The following is a 22800-nucleotide window of genomic DNA, read 5'->3' on the forward strand; positions in this document are numbered from 1 at the left end:
CGGCTCAGTGGGCGTTATCTTTGAAGGATTAGTGACCAGGATGGGGTCTCAGAGCGTTTGCCAACAGCACGTTGTTGGTCAGAAACCAACGGTCCTGATCTGAACAAAGTACAGACTTTTCATAATGATGTGTCAGTACGGACTCCTCCTTCGCTACGACAAATGTACCACAGGAACAGGAATGTGAGAGAACAGGGGCTCCTGGGTGAGGGGGGCATGGGAACCCTCTGAACGGTCTTTGTAACTTTTCTGCAAATCGAAAACTATTCTCAAACCAAAACATTGCTCACTTAAACACTAAGCAAATGAACAAAACCAAAAGCCCCAAATCTTAGCGGTGCTGAGACAGGAGATACTACACACAGATGAAAGTGATCTTGAACTCCCATCGGCAACCTCACATTAAAAATCAATTCCAGCTGGCTTGCGTATTTAACCGTAGATCTAAAGATTCTGGACTATACCACGAAGAACATCTTTATTATAGAGGCAGATGTCTCTTTAAAGGATCATAAAAGAAAGGATTGAATCCCATTGAAAGTAAGAACACCTATTCATCAAAAGACACAGAGAAGAAGACGACGTATAAAACATAGATCCAACAATGGGCTCCTATCCAGAATACAGAACCCCTAAAATTTAGTAAGAGAGAACACCATACCGGCAAAATGGGCAAAGATCTGGAAAAGGGATTTCACAAAAGAGGATATCTACAAGACCAATACACCTTGGTGCTCAACGTCATTGGTTATTAGGAAAATGCAAATGCAAGTCAAAAGAGGAACCGGTACACACCCACAAGAATGGCTAAAATTAAAAAGCCTTCTGACATCAAGAGCTGGAAAGGATGTGAAGTGATTGCAACGTGCACACCCTGCTGGTGCGAGTGTTACTTGCCACAATCTGGTTGTGTGACAAACCGGTTCAGGCTCTGCGGAAGCTGCACGTGTATCCTGTGACACAGCCACCCCACTCCTAGGCATGTACGCACGAGAGATGCAGACATGTGTACCAAAGGACGTGTACACGGATCTGTAACATCCCTCACCTGCAAACACTCCAAATGTGCAACAGTGGGATGGATACAGGAGTTGCGGTAGGTTCTCACAGTGTAAACATAACCCAGCAATGCTACCTGAATCTCACCAACATAATGTTGACTTAAAGACACCAAACAGAGAAGAAAACACATGGTAGGATTCCATTTATATAAACCCCAGAATAGGCAAAAATGCATGTGTGATTTTAGGATTCAAGACTGTGTTTACCTTCGGGAGGAAGTGGGAGTGACCAGGGAAAGCAAGGGAGGGAGCGGGGGTGGAGGGAGGTCTGGCTGTTGGCTACGTTCCAGTTCTGGATTTGGGTGGAGATCCCACAGGCACGTTCACTTTGTGAAAATGCAAGCAGGTGAACACGTATGACCTGTGCCTCCTTTCGGATAAACGTTACACTTCAATGAGAACATACCCCCCAAAATAGGAAAGAAGCCAATGACCTGGAAGGACAAGCCCTCATTCCATGAAGCTTGGCCACAAGTGGGGAGGGGGGAGGGAGGGGACAGGGCACAGAACAGCGGTGACTTGGCATGTTTCCCACACTAACTGGACCTTAACACTCCACATCAAACCTCACTGTCTATTTTTGTAACTAAGGAGGAGGTACCAGGCTTAACCTTCAAAAGGAAATGGCCGGCTATATTCTGATCACCCTAACAATTTTTCTTTTCCCCAGAGATTTTTGTAGCTAAAGAGGAAGTGAAAGAAAAGAAAAGAAAAAAAACCCTTACAAGACCTCAAAGAGCAACATAAATTTCAAAATGATGCAATCTCAGTTTTTACCTTGAATACAAACTCCTCCATGAGTGCCATATCTAAACCAACGAGAACAAAGTAACAGTAGGTCTGTTCTGGAAAAGAGACTACAAGTGAATAGGTGAAGCAGGAAGGACGTAAAGACAGAGGCAAAGGCGCTCAGACACACAGCACGAGAGGCTCAGGTTCACAGCCACGCCCAGTACCAGAGGGAGCGTCACCAGGAGCTTCTGAAATGGTAAGAGTGCAGCGTTCGGGGTCATCTGCCACAAGATGACAGGCTTGTGGTTAGTATGGCTTACTTAGGGACAACAGCTCATCTCTGGTTTGCAGCCTCTCCCCCCCGCCCGATTACACCCACCTCATACACACTTTTAACCCAGATGTGGGGGTGTCTCGAGCCGCGTCTGTGCTTATGACCTGAAGCAGATGCCCAGAGTGAAAAGTAAGTCACAGTCTAGCGTGCGCGCCTCTCATCTTGAATAGTCCTGTGCTTGCTTTGCCTTGATTAGCATCCACCATCGTGTGCAAGTGTTATCAAATACTAGATTTGGTGCTCACATTCTAGGCGTGCTAAAATCCATTCTGCAGGGCCCCAGCCCAGAGATTCTGACCGAGCTGGGGGTTGGGAGGGAGCACATGGGAATATATACTCCCGACTCATTCCCGCTGATGCTGTGGCCCTTTAACTCCTGACTTGAGAACCACTGTACCTGGTGCATTTGGGTCGCCCATGTTTTCCCTTTCTCGGCGACAAGCATCCTGATGGGACAGCATGGGCATGCAAGTCCCTGGGGCTTTCAAAGACCAAATGTTTGGTCAGAATAGAAATAATTAGCCATGAGAATAAAGAGCAAAATGCATAGTCTGTTAATTTACAAATCATTGCTCTGTGTTTTACAAAATAGCTATGCCCGTTTTTGCCACAAGATCCAGACTGTGTGAAAAGGAAAGTTACGGAAAAGGCTGGGGAACAAGAGAGAGCGCAATATATACAGCACATACCAGTTCTTTGGAGCTCTTTGCTTCCTGTGTGAATTTCATTAGTTCCGTTTCCCTGGGAGGCATTCAATAAGTTTTTTAAAACCAGATTATAAACTCTTTGAAGGCAGAGATTTTTCTTTGTGTATCTCACAGTGCCAGAATACACTTAGACACCCAGTACTATACCTGCTGGACAAAGGGCTTCTCTTTAGCACATACAGAGCACACCATCTATCTAACTTCTTTACCTTACTGATAGTCTGCCTCCCCCACTTAACGCTAAGCCCGACAAGGGCTGAAATTTTTGTTTCTCTGCTGCATTCTCCATGCCTAACATAGTCCCTGGCCATTATAGACCTTCAATAGCTGATGAAAGAAACTGTCAAACAAATTAACCATTCATTTTAATGTGAGAGAGAGTTAGGTATGAAGACTCTGTATTTTACTCATACTGTATTTAAAACTGGATGTTGCTTTATTTTTACTGCAAGAAATAATTAAATCTACAGATTATGCTTCCGTTTATGAGTGTATTCTTAAAAAGATAATTGCTTAAGACCACGGACCCTGCTTATTGGTTTTTATCTGTGAACAAGATGGCTGGCAGGAGCTCCCAGGTTGAAATAACAGGACAACTTTTATTCACTGATGGTTATAATTAAGACTGCTCTAATGACTGATTAGATTTGGGAACAAAGGTAAAAGCAAAAAAAAAAAAAATTCGTTGGTAGTTCTTCCTTCTCTAAAGTAGACAACTCACAGCACAAAGCAAGGTGAGCACTGTGGTATTCTTGGCCTCTAACTCCAAGTAGGCACCTGAGGATCACCTGGGGACTTTCAAAACACACTCTTGGGCGCTAATCCTAGACACTTTAATTCGCTAGAGCTGGGGAGGTGCCTAGGTTACATATTTTTGCAGACTCTCCCCCGTGTGTGCACACGGCTGAAGAACCACTGCTTGAATCAGTTGAATTTTTCATACTGTTATGACTTCATAAAAGTCTCAACTTCATACTGTCAAGATCAAGAAGGTGACGCCATCAGAGCATGGTTTCTCCAGCCGTGGCCTCTGGCCACTTGTCAGATCTTCGAGAGCTCCAGAAATCTGTATTTTCACAAAGTCCCCCCAAAGGATTGCCATGTCCCTAGAGTTCAAGAACTACTATGTTAGCTTCTCTCACCTCTTCTCGCTCTAAAATAGGTGGTCTCTTCCTTCCTCTGCAGCCCCATCCCTGGGCCCTGCTATTGGCGGGGGCCTCAAGCTCCCTGGAGGGACCCCTACACTTGCCCTGAAACTCCCTGAGGTGGTTTTAATCACAAAACACCTCAAATGAAGCCGTCAGCTTCGCACTTCTACAGGGGAACTGTGTGGCTGAGTGGTTTCATTATCCTGGAGCTTTCGCGCTAGTTTAGTATGCTGCAATTTGGTTTTACTCATGGTAAATTAGCTCTCTCCACGGGAGTTGTGTAAGAAGGTAATGAGTAAATAATACAGAGCGAAAAGAGAACAGCAAGAGATACATTAGGGAGTGGCAGATACAATATCTGCTACTTTCCTCACTGAATCAAAAGTGAGTTTAACCGTGAGGTTGGCCAAACTGGAGCCACTTCCGACTCAGTCACAGTGCTTCCAGACTCCACACCAGGAGACCACCGGCTTGACTTTTTATATAATCTATAAGGCATTTGCCCTATCCTAAAAATGGGCCAGGCTTTGATTTGTTTGGTCATTCCAGGACATAAATTTTGAAGAGGAAGACACACACACACACACACACACACACACACACACACACACACACACAATACCACAAAGAGGCACCGGGGTAACTCAACATCTGGGACAGTCTCTGTCCAAGCTTCTCACCTCAGTCCCATGAAACCATGAACCAAATGCACTGCAACGCAGTTCTGGGACATTCCCGGCTGAGGTAAAACTTTACAGGGGAGGATGCTAGATGACCAATTTGCTGGTCACAGCAGGCATCACTTCACAAAGGAGGGGCCACCCCTGCTTGCTGACCCTGCAAAGGGGTGAACCACACAAGCTGGGGCAGCCTGCACATGAGGTGTCAAAGGCCCGAGTGCCACCGCCCTGAGGGCCTGGCCGTCCCCCTGCATCTCTGCTCTGTCATAGAGACCACCGCCTCCCGTGGCACACATCTGCCACCTCCTGCGCTGCTGAAGGGAACACTGCGGAGTCATCTCGTCTCCGGGTGCAACACAGAGGGACACACTTGACACAGGCTGTACCTGTTAAGGAAGGATGATGCTCGGAGGAGGGGGGGACCAGCAGTCACCTGTCTGACAGCTAGGACGAATCTGCGTAAAGGCCGAACGCTGGCCTAACACCAAGGGGAGGGGAGGAGACGGGGTTTCCTGTGATTACTTGTATAAGTAACAAATAAGCCTCTGGGTGACAGACAATGTGGAGGATACGATTAAGGAGGGCTCTTCTTCCCACTATGTTCAATACTAGCCTAGCCAATTCTAATACTGGGCCCCACGATTTAGGAGAGTCTCAAGAGACACTAATTCTAAAGGATCAGGGAAAAAAGAAATAGGAATGATTAAGCTGGCAAACAGCACATCCAAGTGACTATGGTAAAGAAAACTGTGAATCTATAACACGAGATATTTAATCAGTACAAGGACACTAACACACAAAGCATAGGGAAATGAGCGGCTAGGCACAGGCTGCAGAAGAGGCTGCAGGGGTCAGTGTGGACCACAAGCCAAACAAGTTCGCAATGTTGAGCTAATGAACAGGGAGCTAACAAGACAAGTATGAATATTATCACTTTTAAGGCAGAGCTGAGAAGAATGTCATGTTCAGGTCTGGCATCCAAAAAGGACAAAGAAAACAAACAGGAAACTTGAGAAGCAGAAATACAATTATAGAATGAAACACATCTAGGATAGTTATAGTACCCACGGGAGATACACATTTGTTGAAGAAACAATAATGAGACCACCTCATTAAGGTAGGTGATGGAGAGCTTAAAAAAGGAAATACCAGAAAACCTTTTGTCTCAAAAGAACATTCCCAGTTTGCAATACATTTGATAACCTTTTCTTATTCTCACAAACGTAGGCAACCATTTAGGAAGCAGACCAGGTATTATGAGATCACAGATAAGGGACAGGCTTGGTGAAATGGCCTGACCAGCGAAAGGCCACAGGGCTGGCCACTGGCAGAACTGGACTTGAACCTGGCTGGATCTCAGGATGCAAATTTCTTTCCCGACAGTTGTAGTAGAGGGCTGTTAAAAAACTTCTTAAATTTTTTGTTGTTTTTCAGATGGTCTCTTGTTGGGGTCTACACATTTTATAAGCTCAAACTTCAAAAATCTTCTTTTCTGTTTAGAAGAGACTCCGCTCAGAGAAACCATTTTTTCTCTCAACTGTGTATTTAAGCTGCAGCAAGAGGAATTTCAATTATGTAGACACAAGACAAAGTTTTGAAGAGGGAGAGGGCGTGATAAAGACTGAAACTGCTCAGAAAGGTCGTGGTCTCTCTCTTCTTGGGCTCACTTCCCCCCGGGCCCCCTTTTGAAGCAGTTGGACAGGTTCTCATCCTGGTAGGGTGGTTTGAATAGGACAAGGAACGGACTCTGTTCTTTCAGAATTCCTTTTGGTCTTGTGATTTAATGGCATTTGGAGAATCTGAGCTTTCCCTATCAACGGGATGAACGAATTAGTTGCATCACAGAGCAAAGTAATGATAAGCTTTGTCAGTGAGCGCGGTCCCCATCTGCCTTGGCGGCTTGACAGAAGCCTCATTTCCCCAGTGTCCACTGGACATGTCAGCCACGGTGGTTCTGCTTCTCAGTCTCTGAGATTGGCTGAACACCGCTGCACTCCGGGTAAAAAAAAGACCCACTCCTGTAAACCGGAAGAAATGGGGCACAGTAGCTTAGCACAGATCACCCAGAGTTCTGCTATAAAAGCAAAATACAACAGAATCCTGAATGTCCACTGTGCATCGGACCACAGAGCGGAAAATTATCAATGAGAAGGATCCACACACAAAAGGCAAGCAGAGCCAACAACATGTTGAAGTTCTGGGTTTGTCATTTTAGAGGCTGCACTTTCAAATTCTGAAGAATTAGCTCATGAAACTTAGAAAGAGAATTTTCTCACCTTAGGAAAAAAGTGTAGATGAGAGGCAATGAATCATAAGCAATTAGGAAAATTCCAGGCAGAAGATATTTAAGAGACAATTGTTACAGATGAAGACGGCCGAATAATTTCTAAACAAAGAAGGCATATTTTCCACATTCACAGGATGCCAAAGAGGACAGAGTACAAAACTGAAACACGGGAGCCTAACACACGTGCAGCGGTAACACACACACACACAGTCCGGGACACTGTGGTAGTCTGAGGCACGCGCCGGTGTGCAAGGTAAACTAAACGGAAGAAGCCCTTCTTACCTCCACTCGCAGGAAACATACATTCTGGTTTGAACGGTTAACGTACTAAGTCAACCAGAAAAAGCACATTCGTGAAACTGAACCATGGGCAGTCCTCCTTGGTTGTACTCTGCAGACAGAAGGCTTTCAAAGAAATGACTTTACTACAAGTTCATCTGTACGGGGACTTACACACATACCTGTAGGTAGAAGCACATGGCTCTGTGCAAATATCGACACTTCTGTACAAGAAGCTTTGACAGACAGTAGCCGTCAGAAATTGAGGATTTATGTTATTTTTGAATTGGATTATTAGTGGGGGCCTTGAGTGTTCAGGCAAAAAGCGAGATCATTAAGGAACTAGATATCCATATTTGATTACCGAGATGTACTGAGCACGTGCCTCCCATACTCATGGTGGCGCATAATATGGGAAGGTCCTTGGGAAGAACATACTGGGTGAGGCATCCTCTAGGTCTGGACGGCGGGAAAAAGTAAGTCATCACATGAGTGTACTGATTGGCTGCAGAGCTCTGGGGGCCTATAGGAATCAAGAGGAAGCGGCAGAACAGCTTGAGAATGAGGGTGGCTATCGGGCCTGGATACTCCATCAGGTCAGGATAGGATGTTATGAAAGAAATGTGTATTTGCAACTATGAGGCCTTTAGCTTTATAATGTGTGCTCTTTTTTTTTTTTAAGTTTATTTGTTGAGACAGAGAGAGAGAGAGACAGAGAAAGCAAGCATGGCACATGTGAGCTGGGGAGGGGCAGACAGAGAGGGAGAGTCTCAAGCAGGCTCTGCACTGTCAGTGCAAGAGCCCCATGGGGGGCTCCATCTCATGAACTGCGGCATCATGACCTGAGCTGAGATCAAGAGTCAGACACTTAACTGACTGAGCCGCCCAAGCACCCCCTATAATGTGTGCTCTTTATTTCTGACTTGGGCATCACCACTGGTTACAGTGCTAACTAAAGAGGCCTTTGGTCATCACACAAACTGGCATTGCCTATTGCCCAGGCCAGAACTCTAAGAAAAAAAAAAAGAACTCAGCTGGTAAGAGTGTTTTAAAACTGGAGCTACCCTCATCTCTCCTGTGCTCACTACAAACCATTTTTCTGAGTGACTTAAGAGCTGAAAGTCAAACAGCTATTGCAGGGGTGGGGCGTGTGGAATCTCTCAGTTTCCAAACTTCATAGAAAATACATAGATATCCTAGGAAGCAGCACTTCGGAGCAATTAATGGACTTTTCAAGTGTGGAAAGTTATCAATGTGTATGGCTTCTCTTAATGACATGCAGATATAACAACCCTGTGTAATTACCAACTTACATTAATGCAGTTCTCATGGGGTGCCACCAAAACCCTGCACAGTCATCAACAGGGAGACTGGAGGACAGAGGGGGTAGGAACACAGCCCAGCCAGAAATACGCAGAGGAACTTAATCACTGTAATTTAGATTCTGTCACCAAGTCCCAGGTACAAGCTCTTTTATGCACTGTCAAGAGATCTCCACATTAATTGCTATTCCTGTCTTCTGAGGACACAAACACTCTAATTTGCAGTGATTTTAGTTTCTTGAGCACTGTGCATTTGGTGGCTAAGTCCCCCTTTCCTCCAGAGAAGGAAGTCTGCGAAAGCTCTGATTATCCAGCTCACTCTGCCAAGATCAACAGACAAGTCACAAAGCATCCCTGCTTACCAGAGTCTAGAAATGAATGTGACTCAGCCGATCAGTGGGTGGGAAGCCCTGTGCCCTCCCTGAAAGGCCACATTCTTCTCTTCTCTATTCTAGGCAAGACCTCTATAATCTTTCTTCTGCCAACAAATTAGACCAGAGATCTATATCCCCAAATGGAGTATCATGCTTCCTTTCAGGGTGCCTGGGTCAGTTAAATGTCAGTTATGTGTCTGACTCTTGGTTTCAGCTCAGGTCATGATCTCATGGTTCGTGGGTTCGAGTCTCACATTGGGCTCTGTGCTGACAGCCTGTAGCCTGCTTCTCTCTCTCTTTCTCCCCATCTGCCCTTCTACTCTAGTCTCTTTCTCTCTCAAAATGAATAAACTTAAATTAAAAAAAAAAGATATCCTCCTTTGGAAATAAAAAACAACACCAAAAATATAGAAGTCAAGCTAAACCTAGAAATGACACAGAAGCTATTTGGAACTGAAAAACAGTCCAAGTCCGTACACAGGATTAGCCGATGAGATGCTGGGGCATGCCCAGAACAGTGAGTGACTGTTGTAATTATTTGTCACGTGATTCTAGGTCCACATTACATTATTACGGTGTTTGATGTCTGGCTTTCTGTTCTACTTTCCCAAGTACTTAACACATCTGAATCATGCACTCTATTTTCTGAATTGTAGAAAGGTGACTGATTGGGCACCTGGCAACTCAAGAACCCCAACACTACTTTCCCAACCCCCTTTCTGCTTGGGGTTATGGAGTTTCCAGACCTGCAAGGTCGACAGAAATAAAACTGGTGCAATGCTTCATATCACAGGGCCCAACTGACATCTTCAGATGCGAAGTTCAGGAATCTTATCAGTAACAATATAGATACAATGAAAGAACTCACTATTTAAACCAATGACAAGAGGATGCCCTCTGTCTTTAAGATGATCTGGGGTTTACTGGCAGATTTTGTGCCGGGATTCCCATTTGAACAGTAAAACCAAATCCAGCTTCCCTGCGGGTTTTCTTCAGGGCATAATAATAGGAGGCCCAGAGGCAGCAAGGTCAGGTGCTGTCATGCAAACTGATAAATGACAGCCAACTATGAAAGGTAAAGGGAGAAGCCACCACAGTGACCAAGATGGTGCTGGGATATTTCCTCCCTAAAAGGGAGAATCTTGTCGTATTTTGGATTTTAGGCTCAAATCCAAAAGAGGAAATGAAAAATGGTATTTATTTTGCCTATCAGAGAGATCTCCAAGGTTACAGGAGAATGTGCGCTTTCCTGTTCTGGAAGGTACGTGGATGTCTAATTTTAGCTACACTTTTCTACTGGACACCCTCCTCCCCCGCTGCCCCTGCCAACCATCAACACATCACTGGCAGGAGGCAATTCCTGGAAAATAACTCCCTCCCCTGCAAACATTGGCTCAGTGATGTGCTCTGACAGGCAGTACGAAGGATGTGCTGGGTGTCATAAACAATGCCACGTTCATCTTAGAAAAGACCCCTTTCCTTTAAAATGCTTGATATTTTCTTCCAGTGTCTTCAAAAGACTGTTTCAACTACATTTTGTATCATTACCTGAAAGGCTGAATTACAAAATTCTCCAATTCTGGTACACAGGAGAATTTTTATAAGATCAAACACAACTTTACAAAGACTAAATCCATCAACTTTTCTCAGTTTAAAATAATGCATTAGGGTTGCAGGAATAAGGCATTCTGGTGGCAAATAAAAGGCAAATGTAAAAATAGCTGTCACTGCATGGAAAACGCCCCCTTTCTATGCGGCTGAGCGAAGCCAAGTGGGATGAGGCTGCAAAGTGGACTTGGGGTGGGCGGGGAAGGCCAGAGGCGGTGGGGGGCAGTTACCTTGTGTGGGAAGCAGCGTCATTTACACTGAAAGTGCTGTTCTCCCGGGTCAGAGGGTTGGAGCCGGCCTGGCTCTTGCTGTGGATGTCCAGGCTCAGGGAGGACTCTGCTTTGCGGTCCATGCCGAGGCCGTCCGTCTCTAAAGTCCGGTCGGCCATGGAGATCACCTCGCTGGAACTGTGCCACAGGGGCGCCACTTTCTCCTTGCCGGGGCCTGAGCGGGGGGACGACGTGGCAGCCCCCAGGGAGGCCGTGCTGCCGTGGCTGGGGCCGTAGGAGGTGGTGTCGATGCCACTGTCCGCGGAGGTGCCTTGCAGGTAGTTGTAGCTGTTGAGCTCGGACTCCGTGCGGTCCCCGTCGTACCACTTCTCGTCGCTGTGGGCACTTGATGCGTTGCTGGAGAGGGTGTTGCTGCTGGAGTGGCTGGAGTAGTGGCTGTCCGACTGCAAGGGAGGTGAGACCGACCTCAGCGTAGGTTCCGCTTCCCGAGCACCGGAAACAGTGGGGGAGCGGCCCTGGGTCACGGTTATGGGGTTCTCACAGCACAGAAATTCTGGTGATAACAAACCAAATACGGGAGGGACCAGGAAGAACCCATTCGGAGTGCTCATGGCAAAGAGTGCTGGAGACAGGTGTTTCAGCATCCGTATTTCATTCGCTTAGGCTAAGTACTATCAAGGGTGCTGAGATCCCTTTGATCAGGAAGGTTGCTGGATTCTCAGAGTAAACCTAAGGCAGAATGCGAGGAGGCTTATCTGTCACGAGATCTCCTTTTCCTTCCCCCACCTGCATCTATGGAGGGGCCAGCTTTCCCAGGAGTGCCTGGAGGTACGCTGTGTGCGGAGGTGCTAGGTCAGGCCAATGGGCTGGCGGGTTGGGTGGCAGGGAAAGGAGATGATGGTGCTCGAACAACTGGCTGTCTACACGCAAAAAAAACAAAGAACGGAGTTGGGCCCTTACTGCGTAGAAAAATAAACTCAAAAAGATCAAAGGCCTAAATGTATTAGCTGAAACTTAAGACTCTTAGAAGAATACATCTTCATGACCCGTTTATGCGATGGTTTCTTGGATATGAATGACACCCAAAGCACTAAAGATTAAAAAAAATGGATCTCATGAAAACTAAAAACTTTTGTGCTTCCAGAAACCCAATTTAAAAAATGGGCGAAGGATTTGAAGAAGGTATCAAATGGCCAAAAACACGTAAAAAGATACTCCGTAACAGGGCGGCTGGGTAGCTCAGTTGACTAAGCATCCAACCTCAGCTCAGAACATGATCTCACGGTTCATGAGTTCGAGCCCCAGGTCGGGCTCTGTGGTAAAAGCTCAGAGCTTGGAGCCTGCTTCAGATTCTGTGTCTACCCCTCTCTGCTTCTACCCCATGCTCGCTCACGCTCTCTCTCTCTCTCTCTCTCTCTCTCAAAAACAAACATTAAAAAAATTAAAAAAAAAAAGATGCTCAATATCATTAGTTCCTGGAGAAATGCAAACCAACACCACTGTGAGATGACACTTCACACACTAGGATGCTCTAACCAAAAGGCAGACAGCAGCAAGGGTGACACAGTCAGTGGGGATGTGAAATGGGGCAGATGCTGTGAAAAAACAATCACAGCTCCATTCTTAAGATCCACTCACGAGAGATGAAAACGTCACAAAAACGTTCTAAATAAATATTTACAGCAGCCTTACTCATAATAGCCAAAATAGAGAAGCAACCGGCCCGCATGTTCATCACCTGGTGGGTAAAAAAATGTGGTATGTCCATGTAATGGGATATGATCATCACAGAAAGGAATGAAATACACATGGCAGACCAGATGAACCTCAACAACGTTATGCTGAATGAAACCAGACACAAGAGGCCAAATAGTGTATGATTCCATTCATATGAGACGCCCAGAATAGCCGCATCAGCCACATCACCAGAGACAGAAGTGGACGAGCGGCTACTGACGGCTTGGAGGGAATGGGAAGAGCCTGGGTGACCGCCTGAGGACACGGGCTTTCTCCGTGGGATGATGAAAGTTCTGCAGTTAGACTGCGCTGGTGGTTGCACAGCTCTGTGAATATACTAAAAAACCCACTAAATTGTATATTTGTTTTTCTTTAATGTTTATTTATTTTGAGAGAGAGAGACAAGTAGGGAAGGAGGGAGGAAGAGAGAGAAAGAATCCCAAGCATGTTATGTGCTGTGAGCACAGAGCCCCATGCGGGACTCCATCTCACAAACTGTGAGATCATGACCGGAGCCCAAACCAAAAGTCAGACACTTAACAGACTGAGCCACCCAAGGGCCCCTAAATTGTATCCTTTACACAGTGGCTTAGTTGCTTAGAACACATTCTATAATGTACCAAAAAAGATTTCAAAAGATATCTGGATAAAATAGTATTTCTAATGAGATGGGAGACAGGAAGTCAGGATACCTGGTGGAGATCAGGTGAAAAGAGGTGAGTAGAAACTACCTCAAGAGGGTGTGTGTGTGTGTACGTACACACGCACCTGCATGTGCCTAATAGCTGAGGAAGCAGACATGCTCGTTACCAGCTACCGGAAGGAGCAGGAGGGGGCACACAAATTTCACTTTACAGGGAAAGAAACTTTCTTCAGCAAGAGCCAATCAATCCATTCTTTACTGGTGCCGCTCTAGTTTTTTTGCAACAACACCTTTTATGGTACAAGGCCTTCATTAATTTATTTTTAATGTTTATTTTTGAGAGACAGAGACAAAGAGAGAGAATGCAAGAGAGTGTGGGGGAGGAGCAGAGTGAGGGGAGAGAGAGAATCCCAAACAGGCTCCATGCTGTTAGCACAGAGCCTGACATAGGGCTCAACCCATGAACTGTGAGATCATGACCTGAGCTAAAATCAAGAGTTGGACACTCAACTGACTGAGCCACCCAGGTGCCCTGGCTTGCCTTTGCAGGGCAGAACTTCTTTAGCTCTGGATCTGTGCTATGGAATTTGGTGGCCCCTTGCCACATGTGGCTTCGGAGTACCTTCAACGTGGCTAGTCCAAATCGAGATATGCTGAGAGTGTAAAATACAGAACAGATTTCTATAGGAATGAAACATAAACCACATTTGTAACATTAAACTCCTTAGTAAGCCAATTAAAAAGTAAAAAAAAGAAATAGGTAAAATTAATTTTAAGAATATATTTAGTCTAACCTAATCTATTCAAAATATTATTTTACTATGTCATCAATATAAAGGTGGTAATGAAGGAAAGGAAATTGACAGACTGGGTCATTTATCACTTACAACATGTTGTGATGATAACGTCACATTTCTTCGGTGACTCTCACCACGCAGCCCGGTGCAGGGTGCTTACACACTCATGGGCGTGGCGTACCGTGTTTTTACTAGAGTAAAACTTAAAGGAGCAAAACCTGTTATTCTGAATTCCACCCATAAGTAGTAAGGAATTATGGACTACATTAAAACAAAAACAGGTGAGTCCGCAGGGTGACAGAGGCAGGAAGGCAGCTGTCAGGAAGCTATTTACCCCCTTGACCGATGCTCCAACTGTACCTCATGCTTGCAACTGCGTAAGCAAATCAAATCTACTTTTATTTCTTTCTAACTTTTTTAAATGCTTTTTCATTTTTGAGAGAGAAAGAGGGCACGCATGCACACACAAGCGGGTAGAGGCAGAGAAAGAGGCAGACAGAGGATCAGAAGCAGACTATGCGCTGACAGCACAGAGCCCCCTGTGGGGCTCGAACTCAAGAACCTTGAGATCATGACCTGTGCTGAAGTTGGATGCTTAACCAACTCAGCCACCCAGGCACCTCAATAAAGTCCACTCTTAGCACATTTCTGCTCCCAACATTTCAGGACTGCTTGTGATCACATCACAGGGCCTTCCATCCAGGCCTGTGGGGTGGCAGGTGCATACCAAAGAGGAATTTTAATTTATCTCAAAGCAACCTGAGGGCCACTGGCAACAGAAATCCCAGGGCCATGACAGCCAACACCCGTCGTCTGCCATGATGACTCCTCTGACCATGTGGAAGAAACAGCAAACCACACGGTGAAAGCAGCCATTTTCACATTGCATAAAAGGTACACGGCTAGCGATCTTATCATTTTAATTATTTTACAGTTAACTTACATGTCCTTGTTTGTTTGGAGACAAATGGACCACCGGATCCTGCCGCATCAGTCTCCCACTGGGGCTCTCTCGGAAAGCTGGCAGTACCTTTGATACTGCTGGGAGGTGGCACGTGGGCTCTGGAATACAGCACAGGACATTACGGTGCGGGCACCGAACAGGTGCAAGCACATGTTGACAAATGAAGACGGTTTGCCATTGCATCTCTCAGGTCACTGACCAGCAAACTCTGAATTTCAGCGATAAGCTTGCTGAGAGTTTACACAATAGACAGCATGTCAGAAACTAAGTGGCTGATGGGTAAAGCTTGCAGCTGGTGACAGTGTGTCACGTCATACACATTAGCATAGCCAAGTACCACCAAACCAAGGCCATGAACAATGCGGCAAAGTGAGGAATCAACTTTTGGTTCTGGGGGGAAGTCGAGAATATATGGACCAAATTTATGAAATTCATTCATCGCAAAGTGTGGCTAACCTAGCTTGGTCTACATTACCTAGACAGGCATGGATGCAATCACGTGTTACTTACCATGACACTTTGGAAATATTTTACCTGTATATTCAGGCTGCTCGAGGACAAAAGAATTGAAATCCTGAGGTCCTCTATAACTGTAAGCTAAGCACAACAGAAAAGACACACAGCAACTAGTTTACTTAAGACAATTGCTTCCTTTCGGACTCCAAGCTGGCGTTCAAGATGGGGTTCCAAAGGTAAAGGGTAAGCGATTTAGCTTCTTTAACACACCAGTAGCTAACAGCAGCAGGTCTAGGCTTCTGCAACACCATTCCTAAACGTAAAGGACTAGGTCACATGCTCTCTGAATCTGACTCTCAACCGTTTCCAAAAGCAGAGGCAGAAAAGTGAAATCTACAGAGATGGGTGTGCCCATTCAGCTAAACTCCCCATCTCCACTGGGGTACCGATTTGTCACACAATGATGGAAAAGACAGGTAAGTCTGCTAGCAAATGAGACTCTATCTCCTCAGCATTTCCAATCAGACCTGAAAGTCATTACAGTATTTTGTTCTTACAAACTGAGTGTATAAAGGTCAGCCCTGACTGTGCTGAGTAACGGGAATGGAACAATTATTTTTCTTGATTTCTCCCTCACGTGGGTTACACCAGCCAAGCCCCAGATTCCATCTGAAGGGCCAATTAGAGAAAGCTAGGTTATTCCTCTGGAATGGTGGAATATAAAAATTTAGAAAAAATTTATTTTAACATTTTATTTGAAGCCTTCGATACTGGATGGCAAAAGGCCACCAGGTGAAAAGACTTCTCTGGCAGGTTCTGGGGATCTTACTAAGTCATATCTTACTAAAAGGATGAACCAATGTGTTAAAAAGATTCATTAGATTCATTGATATTAATTTCAGAGTCTTATCTATTCCGAGTGGGATGCCACCAAACAAAAGTAGATGCAAGGAAGAAAAGACTGGAGGGAGATTTATGTGAGAGAATGAATACGGGTCTAGGACAAGCCTTATAATTACCCTTTCCAGTCCCCGTGTGACTGCCCATGAGTGGGAAGTGTGGCACTGAACGCTGCACAAAGGGCTTGCTGGCAGCTTTGTTCAAAGCCTGCACCAGGAGCCAAAAAAAGCTGCTACAGTCATGTTGAAGAAGGGATCCCTTTTCACATGTGTCGTTACCATCTCAACAGTATCAACACATATGGGATTAAAACCATTCTGTCAAGAGCGCAGCAGCAGATCGGAAAATGCTCAGGTTCTTCTGTGTTGGGGGTTGGTGCTGTGAGAGTGGGTAATGACAGATGGCTTCAGTAACAAGGCACATCTCACTGAAGTTACTGGAACAAGGCACATCTCGGAACCTGAGAATTACATTTCTCTTCCTCAATTCCTGTCTTAGCTAAATACGTCTCCACTCCTTTCTACGTTGCTGGTTAGTATATTTACCGGGAATAGTCATGAAAACAGAGCAAACAAGGCATTTGCAAAGAAGATAAAAAGATGGGTCTTTGCCTTTAAAGTTTACCCTTTTCAGCCCTGAAATTTAACTTTTTACCCCTCACTGATGGCAGTACTACTAGAGATAGGATGGGGGGGGGGGTGAACCCCACCCAACCGGCTAGATTCAAGTCCCTGATGTATCAATTGTCTTGATGCGAACTCGCTGGTGCTACTGTTTTGAAATTCACTCTTATTTCACGGCAGAGTTTTATTGTAGCAACTAGTGTTACGGTGTCACCATAGAACTGCATGTAGAGAGAGAAGGGCTGTGGCAGAAATCCAAATGAAGGCTCCCTAATGCAAATCTTCCCTGTCCAGCTGTTTCATGCTGCTAAGACAAGTCCTCAGCTGACAGCTTAATAGCAGAGGCGGGGTGGGAGGGGGATAAGGCAGGGGGGAGGAGAGAGAGCCTAACCAAGCTACAAATGTGACTGAACAAGGTGCATATCGTTCCCACTTTGTAGTTTTTTGTTTCTTTTTTTAAACTTGACATCAAAAATACCAACAAGTCTCTAAGAGCACTTATACTAGGCAAAAACAAACAAACAAACAAGGGTTGAGAAAGATACTTAGGACACATGTGGTTTGGCAGTCTGACATTTTAATCTCGGTGCTAAAAGTTAATCCCTATGTCCTTTCTGTCTTTAAATTGGGGGGGGTCACTTGGAATTCCTTGGGTTTCATCTCAGATCCTATTTGTCGCCTTCACTTCTACATAATGGAATTGACACTTAGTTCTCGATCACATTTAGTAACCAAGGTGGTCTTCTACAACAGAACGCCTTAAGGACGTCATCAAGAGGTGGCCAAAGTCGCCTTGGTGTAAGAGCAACTTGCTTCTCGTAGGAGTTCGTTACTTACCCATCTGGTCAGCAATGCCGTCCTCACTTCTTTGCCAGCTGGGTGTGGATTTCCCGCTGCCACCGATATCTGACTGGGTGTTCTGCCTATCCATGGAGGCGGGGGATCTGCGGCTTACTCCAAACCTGTGGCAATTCCCAACAACGAAGGCAAAGACGACATTAGGGACTCAGCCATCAAGGGAAGACAGCCCTGGGTGTAATGAACTGCATTTTCACGACGGGCACTACCTGTTGGGCTTACGTGTCGGCATCTGTGCACTCAAGCTCAGGCACGTGTGCTCAGGTGTTGAAGCTGTGTGTGTTCTGGTCAACACACATCACTGGTTCTTTTTTAATTTTTTTTTTGGTGTATTTATTTTTGAGATAGAGACACAGCATAAGCGGGGAAGGGGCAGAGAGAGAGAGAAGGAGATACAGAATCTGAAAGTGGCTCCACGTTCTGAACTGCCAGCATAGAACTCAATGCAGGTCTTGAGCCCACAGGACTGCAAGATCATGACCTGAGCTGAAGTCAGACACTTAGCCTACCGAGCCACCCAGGCGCCCCACACATCACCTGTTGAAGGAAGGTATTATGCTCGGTATATACACCGTAAACAAGGGCAAGAGATGTTAGCATTGAGCTAACCTAAGAAATGTAGAACACGAAACCCACATTTTCTAGCCCACGGGTAGCCAAGCGTGGACTTCCTAAAGTTCCATGGACATCTTCTGAGTGGAACAGGTCAGGGGTTTCTCTGAACTGGGTGAGGTGCTAAGTTAGGGATAGGTTAATCTCATATGTTTTTCTGAGCATTCTTCTAAGGTCTGAAAGGCAAAGACTGCGATCATTTACATTACAGAGTGACCACTTTGGAAATGAATACATTTAAACAGCCTTTGGGGAAGCACAATTTGGAAGTAGGTAGGTAAACTGGCACACGTAAAGACAAATGTCTATTTCTGGAAAGAACAGTTAGCTATTTAATGAGCCAGTTTTATTTTACCCTTTGTAGAATAATAATATGTGCTTAATTAAAGCATATGCCTTAATCAGTAATACTGGCAAATTAAATAATGACTGAGACCAGGGAAAAAGGCTCAGAGTGTAAAATTCAAGGGCCTACGTGGACATTTATAAATTTGTGTGTGGTTACTGAGCTCAGGAGTGATCAAACCGTGAGAAGATTAACAGCCTGGAATGACCGATGCTTACGACAGGTGTCTTATGTGCCTCAGACGGGTCAAAGCGTGAGGAGAAGCAGCACGTTATGCCTGCTGAAGAGAAAGACCAGGAAGAGGGAGGCCTGCAGCTGAGACCCAGCCCCCCACCGGAAGTCTGGATTTCTTTATTTCTTAAATGGCAGTTTCTTATATGGGTCCGGGGAGAAGAATCTATGTAAAAGCATTAGGAAAGTAGAGAAGGCTGTAACGTTAACCTCCTACTATAACCTCCCCCCAGTTACTTCTGCACAATGACCATGGTCTACGAACTCAATCCTAAGCCTTGCGAAACAAAGTTACCTCCATTAGGATAAACAAGAAACCTGATTTATGGAAATTTCAGCAAAAGATGCTCATTAAAAAAAAAAAACGGGGGGTGGTTCCTATAAAGACTGTGTGTAGATTTCGGTTCTGCCTTTCCTATACATTGATCCAAACATCGGGAAGAAAATGGCTAAAACTGTTTGCATCTGTGTATGTATTTATTATTTTACACAATAATGCTTATTTTCGTTAACAATAACAGCAAAGGGTGGTGGGGATGAGTCACTGATTATGATCTTTGCCATCTCCTCCCTAGGTAGGGTCCTTTTTAAGCTCATATCATCCAACTGGCAGTATGATTTTATTCTAATTTATGATGAATGAAGCCTTGTCCAAAAAAGTAGAGCTAAACATTAGACATGGATTCGAATTTTGCTTTTCCTTTTTGTTAGCAGTGGAAACTAAAGACAACTTGTAATACCTCTGGATTTAAAGCCAAATGGTTTTGTTTTGTCTCTCTCTCCCCCTCCATCCCACCCTCCCTCCCTCCCTCCTTCCTTCCTTTAATGTTTATTTTTGAGAGGAAGTGACAGACAGAGCATGAGCAGGGGAGGGGCAGAGACAGAGGTGGACATAGCATCAGAAGCAGTCTCCAGGCTCTGAACCCCACAGGGGCTTGAACTTATGAACCACGAGATCATGACATGAGCTCAAGTTGGAAGCTTAAGCGACTAAGCCACCCAGGTGGCCCCCACCCTTTTTTTTTTAATCTGGCCGTCTGATTTTAAATGAATGATAGAGTAAGGCTCTCCTTAAATCATGCCTTGAAAAGCATGTGCCATCTGGCTGATACACGAGGCACGTTCAGTGACCATGAGCGCTCTCTCGTGAGCTGGTCCATGGCTCTGGAGCCACAGCAGGCTCACGGCCTGTCCTCGTCATGGGCTGGGAACTTCTCTACAACGTTACTGGTCTCAGTTGCCTTCGTGGACAAGCTTCCTCCCTCACGTGAGAGCTGGAAGAAAGCTGTCCTGGCCTGCCTACCTCTGCCTGTGGTTCTCACCTTCGGTCTGTAAACCCTCAGGTACGCTTCCCACCATGACCCTCAAGCTCTTCCCCTACCCAGCTCACGTCTCTCTCCGGCCACGGTCAGCCTCGTCAACATTCCTCAAAGCATGTGGCCTGAAGCTACATCTCCAAGGATGGTAGGATAGACCTTATGTCTTTACAACAGTGTTGTTTCCTACCTATCTCTCGTTTCCATCCCAAACTTTGCAGGTACCTTTCTCCCCGACATTTAAGTGGAGTGGGCCTTACTATTAGTCACCTTGTTACAAATTTTACCTCTCAGCTGATCTAGTGGTCTCAATATCCCCACACCTGGGCGTGGGCAGGCACACCCCGACACAGGCAGACACTGGGCCCACTGAGGTGGAGGGAAGACAACAAGTAGCCGATTACACTTGTGGACAGCCACGGTGTACCGATCTGATCTACTGGTATTACTCCGAGCTCCTCGAAGGTTAGTACTGATGAGTTCGCAGCAGACTGCGCACAGCCCTGCCTCACTGTCAACTCGTACATACCTACTTTCACTGGGGTAAGTGGGAGAGTGCATGTAATCCTCCTTCTCTTGAAAAGAGTAACTTTCGAATCCAACCTGGCCCACAGGAAACGCATGCGCATCAGACAGTGAACTGTCTTTTGCATCACGGACATATGCAAAAACTGCCTCGAATCCAGACTAAAGCACTGTATCATTTCCTTCTTATCAAAGATTGGCCTCAGGAAAGAAGATGTTATACTATATGGTAAAGAGCCCTGGGTAAGCTCACGAGCAAGGGAAAAACCCTCGACATCACCTACAGTCGGGTTCAGGTCATACAACAGGGTGAAGAACCTCCACCTCACTGAAAACACCTCACTGGAGCCACGCTTCTGACATTAATATTCACCAAAACTCTAAGGTTTCAACTTACATTTGTGGTATACATGTAAAGTGTATCACAGTCACAAGAAAACGGTGCTTGTGTTGTAGTTAGCTCATTTATATTTTATTGCTGCACTAACACTAACGTTGCAGTGGATTATTTTGAAGTAGAAGCAGGCCATTTAAATTCTACTAATTAAAACAAGAAATAATTGGTTAGGACTTGTGGTATGGTATGATAATAATACTTCACTCATGAAACCTTTTGCAGGAACTCATGAATAAGAGATACACTTTTTTCCCTCTAATTGTCACTGAAGTGATTAAAAGAAGACATGAGTCTACCGGGGAACTGTGAGGGACCCTGTGACACAGGAGGGGGCAAGCATACTTTATAGGGGTCTTTTTACCTACTTTCTGCTAACGTAAGTATTTAGCAACAACAACAAAAATCATACTTAATAGCTGTAAAAAGCAAGAAAATGCTAGAGTATAAAAAAAAAAACCCATTACGAGTATTCTTAGTAAGCCTGACTATTTTGTAACATGGTAACATCTCAAGAAAGTAACTAAATCATGTGTGCATTTGTTAAAAATATATTTGGGGGAAAACTCAGAATAGAAACATGGGTTTTTATAAACGCCTCACATTGGATTTTCAAATGGTTTCGAGTTCTCCATCAACCTCCCCAGAGAGATACCCCAGCGGGAGGTCTTTGACGGCTCTCCGACTCTTCCTCTGGGCACAGGTGGCATGTATGTGCCAGCGGCTAATTACCTCCCAGCGTCAGACGTTCTGGTTGGTTGGGCTTTTTTCTGCCCCTCCCCCTCTTTCTTTTTAGTAGCCTCTAAACTCATGTACACTTAGCCTTTTGCTTTGTATGCCTTGTCAGGGCAAACAGTTACTTTTGGGTATTTTGCGTTTTCACAAAAGATGAAAAACCACCACCACCCACAGGCTGAAACCCCAGGAACCTTCGGAAGTGTGAGAAAGCTAATTTTAAGCTTCCGCTAGGACAACGGTTCCCCTACTCTACCAGCCACCCACACTCCGGCCAGGGCAAGCCGCGCGTGCACCCGAGTGTGCTCTGGAGGGCGTGGCCAAGGCTGTGCCCACCTACACGGACACACACGACTGCAGGAAGCGATGTGCCGCGGGCTGCTTGCGGGCTAGGGAAGGATGTTTCAGGAAACCATTTACTGAGAAGCGGTTTGAAGGAGACATTGAAACGTTCTCTATCTGGAATATTGACCGCACTTCCCCCTTTCTAGGTCGGTCAAGGCACGTCGGAGTCACAGGTGAAAGACCGCGACGTCAGCGGGGCCCACACCTACCCTTCGGGCATGGACTTCTGCCGGTACGTGCTGCCCGCGGAGCCAGTGTCGCTGGACGAGGACAGGTTGCTCGGGGAGTTCCGGCACTGCTGGGACCTCGCGAGGGCCATGGACGAGACTGTCACGTAGATGTCTGAGCCGGGAGACAGTCTGTGAGCGCAAACGGAAAAGATGCGGTCAGCCCAAGGGGGAGTCCCGGGGCAGCGCGCCATGGATAATACCCTACGATGCGACAGAGAAAGCGACTTCATGGAGATCGTGAAGATGAAGCCAGCTGGAAGCCCACAAGAGAAACTTCCCCACAAAACTATTCCCTAAAGGAACAGCTGGAAAATGGCTTTGGGGGG

General features: G+C 45.6%; 1 protein-coding gene across 7 annotated transcripts in view; it reads right to left on the reverse strand.

The window, feature by feature from the left end:
- Positions 1-22800, reverse strand: part of SIPA1L1 (signal induced proliferation associated 1 like 1) — a 365455-nt gene that overhangs the window by 25362 nt on the left and 317293 nt on the right. For 5 of the 7 annotated variants that reach the window (XM_029952089.1, XM_029952090.1, XM_029952091.1 and 2 more), the window contains 5 exons: positions 22454-22603; positions 17720-17844; positions 15438-15500; positions 14883-15001; positions 10763-11205 (listed from right to left, as the gene is read on the reverse strand). In XM_029952089.1, the coding sequence (XP_029807949.1) occupies positions 10763-11205; positions 14883-15001; positions 15438-15500; positions 17720-17844; positions 22454-22603 (900 nt within the window). The remainder of the gene's footprint in view (positions 1-10762; positions 11206-14882; positions 15002-15437; positions 15501-17719; positions 17845-22453; positions 22604-22800) is intronic. The other 2 variants (XM_029952096.1, XM_029952095.1) reach the window with 1 other exon arrangement.

This window comes from Suricata suricatta, chromosome 9, assembly GCF_006229205.1.
Source record: "Suricata suricatta isolate VVHF042 chromosome 9, meerkat_22Aug2017_6uvM2_HiC, whole genome shotgun sequence".
NCBI lineage: Eukaryota > Metazoa > Chordata > Mammalia > Carnivora > Herpestidae > Suricata > Suricata suricatta.